At 43.9% G+C, this 14,679-nt stretch overlaps 4 protein-coding genes across 6 annotated transcripts in view; 3 read left to right on the top strand and 1 right to left on the bottom strand.

The window, feature by feature from the left end:
- The window catches only part of LOC133847820 (flotillin-2), a 122,514-nt gene extending 108,322 nt beyond the window's left edge, over positions 1-14,192 (bottom strand). For all 3 annotated transcript variants that reach the window (XM_062283066.1, XM_062283067.1, XM_062283068.1), the window contains exon 1: positions 14,040-14,192. In XM_062283066.1, coding sequence (XP_062139050.1) covers positions 14,040-14,088 — 49 coding nt within the window. In that variant the 5' untranslated portion in view covers positions 14,089-14,192. The remainder of the gene's footprint in view (positions 1-14,039) is intronic.
- LOC133848313 (glucose dehydrogenase [FAD, quinone]) lies at positions 294-2,551 on the top strand. The gene has a single exon (XM_062283812.1). It carries the CDS (start codon positions 489-491, stop codon positions 2,337-2,339), a length of 1,851 nt encoding a protein of 616 aa, XP_062139796.1. The 5' UTR covers positions 294-488; the 3' UTR covers positions 2,340-2,551.
- LOC133847928 (glucose dehydrogenase [FAD, quinone]) lies at positions 7,097-9,116 on the top strand. The gene is made up of 2 exons (XM_062283229.1): positions 7,097-7,333; positions 7,393-9,116. Exons 1-2 carry the CDS (start codon positions 7,156-7,158, stop codon positions 9,105-9,107), a joined length of 1,893 nt encoding a protein of 630 aa, XP_062139213.1. The 5' UTR covers positions 7,097-7,155; the 3' UTR covers positions 9,108-9,116.
- Positions 10,425-13,561, top strand: LOC133848928 (glucose dehydrogenase [FAD, quinone]-like). Its single transcript, XM_062284677.1, has 2 exons — positions 10,425-10,572; positions 10,626-13,561. Exons 1-2 carry the CDS (start codon positions 10,443-10,445, stop codon positions 12,347-12,349), a joined length of 1,854 nt encoding a protein of 617 aa, XP_062140661.1. The 5' UTR covers positions 10,425-10,442; the 3' UTR covers positions 12,350-13,561.
- Positions 14,193-14,679: the final 487 nt, after the last annotated feature.

Genomic DNA, 14,679 nt, shown 5'->3' with positions numbered 1-14,679 from the left:
TGGCTTTCAATTTTTATGTGAACGTGTCCATAGTCAGGCCCAGCTGCCGTTTTACTGTTGCTGAAGTTGTTTTCTTGCGCTGAAGATTCTTGCCAGCTAAATCGTTAACACAGCAACAGCAACATTAAACGACGATCGTCGTCGATCGTTTGGCTATACGAACAGCATACGGCCCGACCAAAAAGATTCGCAAAAGTATTCGGCAAAACGCCGACTTACCGTACGGCGGATCGGCGCTTATATTTAATATTAAATTGAACTTGGCTAGAGCGATTGTCAGCATTACTAGTTACGAGTCCGATTGGGCAACACCACGAGAACAACGACAACAGCAATATAAGACAACAACAATCCAACGGCACGGGCCACGCATTCGCGATCCCCATTCGATCTATCAATCGCGTGTTTTTCGGTTTTTTCTTATTTTTTTTTTTTGGTTGCTTGTTCTTTTTTTGTTATTCGTAAAGTGTTAAAAAGTGCCGACTAGCATGACTAGCAAATGGAATCTGTGTCTGTTGATTGCCGGCTGCTTGGCTCTGGTCGCCGGCCAGGAGAGCAACGTGCTACTTGAGACTCTCAATTTTCTGCGACGCGGTCAAACGGAAGTCAATCTGGAGAACTATGACAACACCAGGCAAATGGAGAGTGAATACGATTTCATTGTCGTCGGCGCCGGCACTGCTGGCTGCGCCTTAGCCGCCCGTCTCTCCGAGAACCCCAACTGGAAGGTGCTGCTACTCGAGGCCGGCGGACCCGAGCGTCTCATTATGGACGTGCCAATTGTGGCGCATTTTCTGCAGCTGGGCGAAATGAATTGGAAATACCGCACTCAACCCTCGGATCATGCCTGCCTGGCGATGAACAACAATCGTTGCAACTGGCCGCGTGGCAAGGTCATGGGTGGCAGCTCGGTGCTCAACTACATGATGTACACCCGAGGCAATCGTCGCGACTACGATCGCTGGGCCGAGCTGGGCAATCCCGGCTGGAGCTGGAAGGAGGTGCTGCCGTACTTTAAGAAATACGAAGGCAGCTCTGTCCCCGATGCCGAGGAGGATATGGTCGGTCGCGATGGCCCCGTCAAAATTGGCTACATCAACTGGCGCTCAAAGATCGCCGAAGCGTTCGTCGATGCCGCTCAACAGGACGGTCTCAAGTATCGCGATTACAATGGACGCATTCAAAACGGCGTCGCCTATCTGCACACAACCACCCACAATTCGACACGCTGGAGCTCCAATCGCGCCTATCTCTATCCCATCAAGGGCAAACGCACCAATCTGCACGTGAAGAAGAATGCGCTAGTCACCCGTGTGCTCATCGATCCACAGACCAAGACCGCCTACGGTATCATGGTGCAGGCCGATGGACGCATGCAGAAGGTGCTGGCCAGAAAGGAAGTCATCGTCTCGGCTGGCGCCATCAATACACCGCAATTGCTGATGTTGTCGGGCGTGGGACCTGCCAAGCATCTACGTGAGGTGGGCATCAAGCCAATTGTGGATCTAGCGGTGGGCTACAATCTGCAGGATCATACGGCGCCAGCTGTGACATTCACCACGAATTCAACATCACTGAAGTTCGAGGACTTTGCCGATCCCACGTGGCTGACGCGCTTCAATCGCAGAGAGGGACCATACGGTTCACCTGGCGGCTGTGAGGCGATTGCTTTCTGGGATCTGGATCATGAGCGCGATGCCGATGGCTGGCCGGATATTGAGCTGTTTTTGGTGGGTGGATCCATGTCCTCCAATCCGGCAATTTCTCGTGCCTTTGGTCTCAAGAAATCCATCTATGATTCGGTGTTTGCTGAGATCGAAGACAAGTCGCTGAACGCCTTCATGATCTTCCCTATGATTTTGCGTCCCAAGAGCCGTGGTCGCATTATGCTGAAGAGCACGGATCCCTTCAAGTATCCCCTGATATATGCCAACTACTTTTCGCATCCCTACGATGTGGATATCTCGGTGCGTGGCCTTCTCAAGGCCATTAGCCTGATGGACCAGCACGGCATGAAAGCAATCAATGGCAAAGTCTGGGAGCGCAAGATTCCCACCTGCAAGCAGCATCCATACAAGAGCTGGGCCTACTGGGCCTGCTACGTCCGTCACTTTACCTTCACCATTTACCACTACTCGGGCACTGCGAAAATGGGACCCAAATCGGATCGTGCCGCTGTCGTCGATGCTCGTCTACGTGTCCATGGTATTCGGAATCTGCGTGTGGCCGATGCCAGCATAATGCCTGAGATTATGTCCGGTCATCCCAATGGACCCATCTTCATGATAGCCGAGAAGGCTGCCGATATGATCAAACAGGACCATGGCTTTATCAACTGAAGATCGACAAGTCCTCCATTTAGGGTTAGATTTCACATCAGGTCTTTTGAGTTCCGCTTAGCTGTTTCATTCTATTCCATCTCAGTGAACGGGGCTGTGTTTTTATAATCTTGCCAACAGCATTCAAAACTATCCACGCTTTTGTATAATAATTTAATGAACTGATTCTAATTTAAGCATAGCTCTTAAGTATTAAATAAAATATGAAATATTTAGATAACAAAGAAGCACATTTTATTTAAAATGAATAGAAAACAGAAACGACGAAAAAAACCCGAAATATAACAAATTAAGATTGTGTGATAACAATTCAGGTATTGCAGCTATACGACCAACACAATTACAGCAATTACAGTTCAAGTTAATGTCGGGAAGAGTTAAGTTAATAGGAAGAGAGAGTTCACTTTAAAATCTCAACACTTAAATTCGAGAATTACTCGAACCTTAATGTCAATGTTAACTATTGCTAGTTAACGTGACGTGAAATGTGCGACATTTATTTAACGCTTGATCTATGATCTAATATATCACATTGAATTTTTGATTGCAGCTTAACTCGGTTCCCAGTGCAACCGCATTTAAAATGAAATTATCTCAGGGTTTTCGGTTTATTTTTGCCGTGAAATTAAAAGTAGTCTTAACATTGTCAATCAATACATAATATCAGCTCATATCATATATCATACTTCACTCTTTTTGTACCATCCAGAATGCAGTTAAGCCGCTCAACAAACAACCGGCTTTGACATTGACATTGAATTCCATTTCATTTGATTTGATTTCACGCCGCCTTTTTTTTCTTACTTTTGTATCTGTTTTCATTTTTAGTAACGCGGTTTCTGTACATGTATTCGTATGTGTTTGTATTTGTAGCTTAAGCTTTTGTCATATGTTCTCATTGTTTTTTTTTATGTCTCGTCTCTTCTCGCCTAGTTTGATTTCAGCTTTTTTAGCCTTTTTTATTGTTGCCAATTTTCATGCTAATCAACTGGCAACTGACAACGGACAACGGACAATAACAAAATGTTAACAACATCATCATCAAATTGAAAGCCATGAAGTCTGAGATTTCGCCCAATTCAAACGGCGACTATTTTGATTTATTAACTGCTATGTCTTAACTTTTATTGTTGCGGAAATGATTTCGGAGCGCCATTCAAAATGCTTTGGCTTCACATGAAACACCCCGTAATAAAGTTTTGCCCCATGACCGACAAGAGTTAAAGACGAAAAGAAACTTGAACTTCTATATCGTTTGAAATGATAAAATCATTTACCGAGGGTATCTGCTAGTCGTTCAACAGTTGACCCAATGTTTTCGTCCAATTTGATTGCTGAGATTCTAGCTATACGTACACAAGTAATGGTTGCACATTTGTGTTAATGTTTTCGACTCTTTTTTTTTCTAGCTTGCTTGCTTACTTCTAAAACACTTTAATGCCGCAGTCGTAGATTCTGACTCTGACTTCGCCTTGATTTGGCCAATCAACTGAAGTACCACAATGTGAGTTTGTGTGTGTGTTAGTTAATCCATTAAATTGCTCAATCATTCATCAACTTGAATCATTTCCTACGCAGCGCTCAAAATTATGCATTAGCATTAGTTCCACTTTGTTGACACAATGAAGCTTAAAGCTCTGATTTTACTCTTAAAGACCTTATCATAATTGGCTAGATTAACTAATTAATGCTGAAGGTCAGCTTTTCATTTATATAATACTTTCTTATTTTGTTAACACCACACAACTCACTAAGCTTTCGCGCTTTAAAGAGAATTCTAGCAGCAGGTGCATTGCATACTTTTGGCAGAGCTTACAAATTAATTCGAAGCTCTGATCGCAGTGAAGCTTTTTCGGTTGTCTAAAAAGCTAACTAATTTTAGAGTTATACAACAAGATATGCAAGTTTATTGAAGACTTCAAAATATCCTCAAGTGTGAAATGTTTAAGATTCTACCCATCAGATTTCCAATTTCTACCTTTTAAATTCTCGAAAATCATCAGATTTTCATTTACTATTATTATATGCTCCCAGCTTTAAAAACTTAATCGAATGAAATCGTTGGCTCCAGCTTTAATGCGCTGCTTATCAACTTGTTTTGCTCAATTTCCCTTCAGCGTCAATGTCATCAAATTTGATTGAATTCCATCATAATTTGATTAAAGCTGAACATGATTGGATTGACTGTTTGTTACCCCATCAGCAGTCCGACAACTTGTCGCAGACTTGAACTCCTCCACCAGCAGGCAAAGGCAAAGTTTGACGATGAATTTCATCAGTGGTTACTTTGTAGTCTCCATCCTCACACCCGCTAACGTTTTGTTGCAGACAACGGCTTGCATTTTCATTACAAAACCATCAAATATTCATGAGGCCATTGTGGAGGCGGATCCCGGACAGGTGAATGGACAAATGGACGGACAGTCAGACAGGCGAAAGGCGTTGCTATGAGAGTAGGATCAAAAAGATGGGACCCCTCCAAAAATTGTCAGTTGCCAGATTTGCAAGTGGCATGTCCAGGACATGACGTGGCATGAGATGCAATTGCATACTTATTTTCAATATGCCACTGGGGGATGTGTTGCCTCTGGGCTGTGGACTGAGAGATGGTGGTTGTTTGTGTCCGCTGCATTGCAGCTAACCAAATCTGCCATTGACTGTTGCGTTGGCAACGTCGACAACCCTGTGGGAACCACTTGGAGTGGGACTGAGCCTGAGACTGAGGCTGGGGAGGGAGGATGCTAAGGGTGGTTGGATGGCTGGATGGCAGGCTGGCAGTCTAAAGCCGTTTAATCTCCACTGATTGCGCACGATGCGTTCCAGTTTTATTTTGTATACACTTGCCATGGGTATGATGACTTATTTAGACTCCGAGGAACTTTTTCTTTTGTGTTCACCCTTTTAGTTAGCCAATAAAAAGTTACAGTCGATTTGGCTCGACTCTGAGATACCACATTAATATACAGAAAAAATAATAAAATATATCGATATAGTATTTCATTCAAATAAGTAAGAAACCTATTATAAATAAAAGCAAAACAAAGCGGAAAAAATATATATTGAATTAATATACCACAAAATACTAAAAATATACCAAAGTATATATTTGGTATATCAACATAGTATTACATTTAAAATATACCAGATTGTTAACTAAAACCCAACTGCAAAGTCAGGAGTCATAAAGACTGTAGGTATGATTATATGTACAAAAATCGCTTGAAAATGTTGTTTGCTTGATTATATTTTTTTCCATTCGCGGGGGCGGAAGTGAACGTGATAAAAATCCAAGACAAACTTGATCTGCGTACAACAATAATAGGTGTCTATTGCTCTATCTTTTATTGTATTAAAAACAGAAAGCACTTTAAACAATTAAATATAAATGAATAGATTTATACTTTATGCAGTGATTATTAGTCTGTCATAAATGAGAGTATTAAAACGTCGACACTCCTCCGATAGGCTAGCTTTGTTTGGTTGTTTTTTTTGTTGTGCGGCTCGTAATTATGTTTTCTTTCAACTCTGTCATGGGAAACAAAACGCAACGATACATAACAAAAAGCAAAAGGAAAAAAAAAACAAAAATAATAATAAAATGCGACTGCTTAATGGGGTGGCTCCGAGGGTTGCCAGCTGACGAACCCCTCTTGGCAAGAGCCACAGCCACAACCAGAGCAAGAGCCAGAGCCAAACTCAAACTCAAAGTCAGAGTTGAAGTTGGAGTCAAAGTCAATGAAAAAGTGGCCAGTTTTTTGCAATTGCCTACAAGTGTTTGTAGTTTATTGTTTCCGCTAAAGAAGAAGAAGAAGAAGAAGAAGAAGAAGAAGAGGCCAGCCACATCGTAAACCGAACAGAACCAGAATGATCTTCAGTACAGCCTCTCAAAAAAACTGGATGAAAATCTGGGCAAAAACCTCAAGAGAAGCCATCAAAATGCCAATCGCCTGACGCTAAGCGCTAACTCAAGCCAAATAAGCGACGAGCGGGGGGAAAAGACAAAATGTGGGGTCTCAGCATAGATAAGCCAGAGCCAAAGTTAAGGCCAGAGTCATAGCCGAAGCCAAAGCCGAAGCCAACGCCAGATAGAAAGCGCTAATAGGCAGCGTTGGTAATAAAATGTGTTGAACCCAAAATAAAATAAAGATGAGCTTAGCACCAGAAGCCAAGTCTCGCACTCTCTGAACAGTGAAGCAAATGCTATTGAAATCGTCGCATTAAATGCCGTTACAAGCGATGAATCGTTTGATACATTAATGAGGGCTAAATTAATATTGCAAGACATCTTTATATGAATACGAAATAAACCAGTTGAGCTTGCACCGATAAATATGTTGTTGACACATTTTTTACAAGCAATCGTGATTTCATTTGCATCATAGTGGTACCAAAATGATCAAATAAGGGGGAACTTTAAGTTGAAGTTTATTTTAAATACAACAATTACTCACAGCAAGTTAATAATTTCATTAAATAATTTAATGTGGTAAATGAGGGAGGATATCAATATATACATATATATTTTTTTATTTCCTTGAATAGTTAAAAATTACTGACTTAGCTTCAGGGTCAAATAGCGCTGACTAAATAGGTCTCTAATAATACAACATCCCGACCGAATACATTTATGAAGTGTAACATCACATTCGATCAGCAAATAATATTAAAAAAACAATTCATTGTTTACAAAATCTACAGTATTAATAACATTGGTTCCACTGTGCGCAGTTGGCATACACACTGAAATGGTACAGAAGCCAAATGTAAGCGCCACAGTCTCCCGAGATAAAGCCTAACGAACGGTTCATGCAAAAAGATGTGCAGACAGCAGCAGCTCAGCAGCTTGCCACTGCTCTTGGCCTTGGCCTTGACGGCAGCAACATTGGCAACCGCAGCTAGATCAAATGCATTGCCAGGAAGAGCACCATTCACAGCTGAACAATTGCGGCAACTAGGCGTAGGAAATCTGGTCAATCTGCCGCTCTACACAGATTGTGAGTAAGCAAAGCACCTCAATCCATCATTCTCTAGCAGTCTTTATCTCCTTCGACAGTGCCGCAGTCCAACTATGATTTCATTGTGGTTGGCGCCGGAGCAGCTGGCTGCGCTTTGGCCGCCCGTCTCTCCGAGAATCCCAAGCATTCAGTGTATCTGATTGAAGCAGGCGGCGTGGAGAACCTGATGCATCTCATACCCCTAATGGCTGCCTCACTGCAACTGACCGCATCCAACTGGAACTACAAGTCAGTGCCACAGCGACTCTCCTGTCTGGGCATGCACAACAACGAGTGCGCGTTGGCTCGTGGCAAAGTCCTGGGCGGCACAAGTTCCATCAACTATATGATCTACAATCGGGGTAACAGACTCGATTTCGATGCCTGGGCACAGCGTGGCAATCATGGCTGGAGCTATGCCGAAGTCTTGCCCTATTTCCTGCGCAGTGAATCCGCCCAGCTGCAGGGATTGGAGCACTCGCCGTATCACAATCACACCGGGCCACTCAGCGTCGAGGATGTCAAGTTCCGCACCACAATGGCGCACGCATATCTGCGAGCCGCTCAGGAGGCGGGACATCGGCGCACCGACTACAATGGCGAGTCCCAGCTGGGCGTGTCTTATGTGCAGGCCACCACGCTCAAGGGACGACGTCACAGCGCCTTCCGAGCCTACATCGAGCCAGTGCGTGCACAGCGCAAGAATCTACACATTCTGACCATGGCGCGTGTTACGCGCATTCTCATCGACGAGGCAACCAAGACAGCCTACGGCGTGGAACTGCGTCATGCTGGCATTGCGTACAAGATACGAGCACGCAAGGAGGTCATCCTCTCGGCCGGTGCCTTTAATTCGCCCCAGTTGCTGATGCTGTCGGGCATTGGGCCAGCGGACAACCTCAAAGCAATTGGGGTGCCTTTAGTGCAGGCGTTGCCAGTGGGGCGAATGCTCTACGATCATATGTGCCACTTTGGACCCACCTTTGTCGTAAACACCACGGGTCAAGCACTGTTCGCAGCTCGCCTGACACCGCCGGTTATCAAAGACTTTCTGCTGGGACGTCCAGACACACTTATCTCAAGCATTGGGGGCGTAGAGACACTCACGTTCATCAAGGTGCCATCGGCAAAGACGGGACCGACTCAGCCGGACATTGAACTCATTCAGGTGGCCGGCAGCCTGGCCAGTGATGAGGGCACCTCGCTGGCACGTGGTGCCAATTTCAGGCCAGAGATCTACACTAAAATGTACGAGGATCTCACTCGACGGCAACAAGATCATTTCTCTTTTCTGATCATGCACTTCAAGCCACAATCCGTCGGTCGTCTCTGGCTGCACACGCGCAATCCCCTCGAGTGGCCACGCATCGATCCCAAGTACTTCAAGGCCGAACAGGATGTAGAGCAGTTGCTAGATGGCATCAAGGAGTCCATACGCATCTCCAAGATGCCAGCCCTACAAGCAATTGGCACGCAACTCCTCGATCGGCCAGTGCCCGGCTGTGAGAGTTATAAGTTTGCCTCCGACGATTATTGGCGCTGTTCCATCCGAACTCTGTCCTATACGCTGCATCATCAGGTGGCCACCTGCCGCATGGGACCCTCCACTGACCCGACAGCTGTCGTTAGTCCCCAGTTGAAGGTGCATGGCATGCGACGACTTCGCGTGGTGGACACCAGTGTCATCCCATTGCCCCCCACCGCCCACACTAATGCGGCTGCGTTTATGATCGGCGAGAAGGCAGCTGACCTGATAAGGAGCGAGTGGAGCTGAGCTCGAAATTGACCAGGCCGAGCGGATTGTTTGCATTTAAATATATTTAATTATTATGCATAAATATAATATACACAAAATACACATTCATCTACAATATACGAAAATATATAAAATGGGTCAATAAAATGCGAGTCGAAAGCTCAGAGAATTGGGAACGGGTCTAACGGGTTTTCAGCGAAAATCGTTAGCCAAATCAATAGACAGCAGTGATGACTTCAGTTGAAGTGTAGCTTGGGGCGAACAGTTTACGAGAAAGAATAATTTAATTAGCTCCCAAAAAAAAATTAAATGTGTGAATATTGCCGAATAACGAGTATGTTGACAGCCATAATACTCTCGCCCTCGAAAACATTATGCATTTGCTTATTCAATTTGTTTCAAATGTGCTCAACTTTGGTTTGAAAATAAATAAGATCCCTAAGTTCATATATCTTCTCAATTGGCATGGCATTTCCTCGTTTTGATCTTCTGCTCTAACTTATTGCATTTTGAGTATTGATTTATTCAGTTTTTTTTGTAGCTTCAGCAATTTGCAATTCAAATATTTGATTTAGTTTTTTTGCTTAGCAGATATACAATTACCTTTTCTAAATAACATTTGCTTTTACTTTTTATTGATATGTTTTTTAATTCAATACTAAAATCGTTAACCCGTGAAATACATCTCAATCAACAATTGTTATTAATATTATTCAATCTAATTCACTAATTAAAGAAAATTTAAATATCTGAGATTTATTTATGGCGTTGAGAATTTTGCAAATAATAATGGATGTAGTTGGTCGTATAAAACAAAGAAGCGAAATTAAATTACCTGACGTGAATATAATACTTGAAATTTCAGTATTTTTAGAATAATAATGCAAGACACTAATCAAATTTCATTCCCTGATACCTGATTAGAATTCTAAAAATTAAACAATGAAGGCGAACATTAATTAGCCGCATTTTTGGGGAAAAGCATAAAGCGAGCATTTAAAATACCTCTCAAAAATATAATATGTATGCTTCAGAATTATATAAACAGAATTTTCTTATGTCGACAAATTGTCAATTGTCAATTGTCAATTGTCTTAATCGAGTAGAATGTTTCAAATTTAAAAAATGATGTACGCAATACGAATGGCTTTAGTCACAAATGAGCATGATTAAAGCCCGCCGACGACGACCGTCAAAAGCGAGTCCGAGCAGAAGCTTAAGCTGAAGCAGCACCCGAGAGCTTCAAACCCGAATCGTAATTGACATTTTTATTCTTTTGGAAGCTTCAAGTTCTAATTGTGAGGCATATTATACTTATAAAGCGTCGATCGCGTTTCGCTGCGTTTCATTAAAATGTATCTCGTGGCACCGCTAACAACGTTCTTGTTCTTGTCGTTTGGCAGCTTGGCAAGTCCTCGACTGTTTGATCAGCTTCAACAGCTGGGCGCTGCCAATATTCTCAACTTGGTCTTGCATCCTAACGGTTAGTTTATGACTTCGCACTTCATCGGACTACCTAAAACATTTTGTTCGCAGTGCCTCAACAACAAGCTAGCTATGATTTTATTATTGTCGGAGCAGGAGCCGCAGGCTGCGCCCTTGCAGCTCGTCTCTCCGAGAACCCCAACTGGCGAGTGGCACTCATCGAGGCTGGCGGAGTCGAGAATTTCGTACACTTAACGCCAGTTATGGCCGGATATCTGCAGTCAACCGCATCCAACTGGAACTACAAGTCAGTGCCACAGCGACTCTCCTGTCGGGGCATGCACAACAACGAGTGCGCGTTGCCTCGTGGCAAAGTCCTGGGCGGCACAAGTTCCATCAACTATATGATCTACAATCGGGGCAATCGTCACGATTTCGATGCCTGGGCACAGCGAGGTAATCATGGCTGGAGCTATGCCGAAGTCTTGCCCTACTTCCTGCGTAGTGAATCGTCGCAGCTGCAGGGATTGGAGCACTCGCCGTATCACAATCACAGCGGACCACTTAATGTCGAGGATGTCAAGTTCCGCTCGCAAATGGTGCACGCCTTTGTGGATGCGTCTGTGCAGGCGGGACATCCGCGTACTGACTACAATGGTCAAACGCAACTGGGCGTCTCCTATGTGCAGGCGAATACTCTCAATGGACGTCGACACAGCGCATTCTCAGCGTATATTCGTCCCATACGCAACCAGCGCTCCAATCTGCACATCTTTCCCTTCAGCCGGGTAAATCGTGTGCTGATCGAGAGTGCTACCAAATCTGCTTATGGTGTCGAGTTCGTTTACAAGAACAAAAAGTACACATTCAAGACCCGCAGAGAGGTAATCCTCTCGGCTGGCGCCTTCAACTCGCCCCAATTGCTGATGCTGTCGGGCATTGGGCCAGCGGACAACCTCAAGGCTATTGGAGTGCCCCTGGTGCAGGCGTTGCCAGTGGGACGACGTCTCTACGATCACATGTGCCATTTTGGACCCACCTTTGTGGTAAACACCACGGGTCAGACTATTTATTCCACGCGTGTGCCCATTGCGGAAACATTAACCTATTTGCTAGCCGGCAACCCTAACACACGTCTCAGTTCTATTGGCGGTGTTGAGTCCTTGGCTTTCTTGAAGTCACCCCGATCGAAACTACCCAAGGATTGGCCAGACCTTGAACTTATCCTGGTGGCTGGCAGTCTGGCCAGCGATGATGGTACAGGCCTTAAGCAAGGCGCCAACTTTAAAGATGAAATCTATGATACACTTTACAGACAACTGGAACGCAACCAACAGGATCATTTCACGCTGCTCGTCATGCAGTTTCATCCTAAATCTGTGGGCCACCTCTGGCTGCGTGATGCCAATCCTGCCAGTTGGCCCATCATCGATCCCAAGTACTTTTTGGATCCGGAAGATGTCGAGTTTCTGCTCGATGGCATCAAGGAGTCCATACGCATTTCCAAGATGCCAGCACTGCAAGCAATTGGCGCGCGTCTTCTCGATCGCCTTGTGCCAGGTTGCGAGAGTCATCGCTTTGCCTCCGACGATTATTGGCGCTGTTCCATCCGAACTCTGTCCTATACGCTGCATCATCAGGTGGCCACCTGCCGCATGGGACCCTCCACTGACCCGACAGCTGTCGTTAGTCCCCAGTTGAAGGTGCATGGCATGCGACGACTTCGCGTGGTGGACACCAGTGTCATCCCATTGCCACCCACCGCCCACACTAATGCGGCTGCGTTTATGATCGGCGAGAAGGCAGCTGACCTCATAAGAGGCGAATGGAATTGAGCTCAAATGGAATGGAGAAGAAATTTGGGAGGCATGGGCAGCCAAGCTTGTTATTTGCTTGGGCAAGTTAATTAAATGAAATCGCCTAACGGGCGACAATGGATGAGTGGCGAGCGATGAATGGAGAGTGGCGAACGGCGAGCGGCGAGTGGCGAGTGACGAGCCTGGAGCCAAGTTGGGGGTTGGCCAGCTTTGTGGCTGAGACTGAACCTAAGCCTGAGCCGCCACAGAGTGCATTCACCCAGTCCCAAGCACAAGGGTTGAAAAACTTTGACTAGGCACAAAAACAGTAGCAACAACAACAACAGCAACAACAAGAACAAGAGCAACAACAACTACAGCAGCGACAACAACAACAACAATATAAGGTACATGTAACAGGGTGGTTTGACGGCGGCAGTCATAAAATAGTCAAAACATGAAACTGGCAACTTGACTGCGATGCTGTTGGCTGTACCCCAAAGCAAGGCAGGAGGCCAGCAGGCGGTAGGAAGCATGAGTGAGAATTAGAGAGAAAAATACAGCAAGAGAAAGAGAGAAAGGTTAGAGGGGTGGGGGACATGGTATTTCAACTTGGGGGTGTGCATACAAGTGGTTATCAGTGTGCGAAAGCTGCGGCTGCTTTGTTGTTGTCGTTGTTGTTAGCCTGGTTGTTGCTTGAAAATTCAATATGCATCAGCAGGGAATTTATGCATACGTATGTGTCTCCTGCACACTAATGATAACAGCAAAAACAACCACTATTAAGTATAGCATTAAAATCTTTTTTTTTATCTACTGCACCGATATTTTCTTACTCTTAAGTAATCAACGAAAGTAATAATTAGAATTAACGCGTCTTGGGAAACTCGCTCTACAATAATAATATATAATTAATCAATTTTCCAACGTTCTTAAGATTCTACTACACAATCATAACAAAGTTATTAGCGCAAATCGAAACTTGGGTGTTTAGCATAGAGTATTTCAGCTTCCGGGGCACGATCAAATTTGAAAACATGTCGTCGATTGTCTTTAAATTTGATAATCTTAATGACTTAGGGGTTTTTAGTAATAGACAGACGGGTAAATAGTGATAGATATTCTAGTTAGTATAAGTAGTGTTTAATACCACATTACACAGGTTTCACCAACATCATCAAGTACACTAACACACAATTTTCACACCTGGAAGTCCGAATTATAATCTAAATAAAGACTTAAATGAGACAATTGCAATGCATTACCATTAAAATTGTATTTTTAAAATGGTAAACCGGCTTTGCGTAGGGGAATGACCATAATTTTGTTCTAGAGTGCCTAATAAGTTTAACATTAAACTTTAATGGTTCAATGACTTCACAACCTTATGACTTTGCCGGCACTTCGCACGGCACTTGCGAGCAGGTGAGAGATAAAAAAAAGACGCACAATTACATGAATCAATCAGAGACACTTTGACATTCACAACATACTAGCTAATGCACCCCAAGTCTGACGAAGTGTACTATAATGACCCAACCACAGACGGATTTTAAATGGGCGCCGCAAAGTAGGCAACAGAAAATGTGGCAGCTGCCGGCTGTCAACAATGCGGTTGGTTTTCCTTAATTGCTGCATTTGAAATTAGTCAACAATGCAGTTATATATGTATGTATTTGACCGTGTGTGTGTGTCTTTGTGACCACTTAACGCTATAATCGCAACTCACCTGAAACAATTAACGCCTCATTGGGGCCCGTTGTGTGTATGTTGCCCATGCTGGAAGACGATTCTCTTGGGAGTGGGGGAAGTTCTCCTTTTAATTACTTGAATATAATATACGCTTACGCGACGTATACAGATCAAACTGTTCACAATAAAGCTGTATCACAAGAAAAAAAATGCAATAAAAAAAATAAGATGAAGTAAACAAACAAATAAAGTGCACTTCAACTACAAGAGCTGGCCTCAATTCATGTAGCCGCTCGAAAGTATGCTACACTTTATTATGCTCGAGCATTCAGTTTGTTGCCGGAAAGTATGCTACACTTTTTATTGCTCACAAGCACGATTGTTTTGTTTTAGCTTTTTGCGTTTTGCCTTTTGCGCTTGGGCGGCGGCGGCGGAGGCAGCAACAATAACAACAATAACAGCAGCAACATGAGTAAATACAGCCACAGCAACTTGTTTTCAATTCAATAATTTGCATGAACGAAACACACACAAAGTTATTTTGTAGTAAAAAGCACTTGAATTTATCCACATTCTGATCGCCCGCATATATGCATGTACATACACTAAAAAAAACCCAGATACATTGATATACATATAAATATATACTACATAGCGCGTATAGGGGCAAAAATAAT

Source organism: Drosophila sulfurigaster, chromosome X, assembly GCF_023558435.1.
Source record: "Drosophila sulfurigaster albostrigata strain 15112-1811.04 chromosome X, ASM2355843v2, whole genome shotgun sequence".
Taxonomy (NCBI): Eukaryota; Metazoa; Arthropoda; class Insecta; order Diptera; family Drosophilidae; genus Drosophila; species Drosophila sulfurigaster.
The sequence above is the reverse complement of the archived record's forward strand: the minus strand, read 5'-3'. Positions and strand labels throughout refer to the sequence as shown.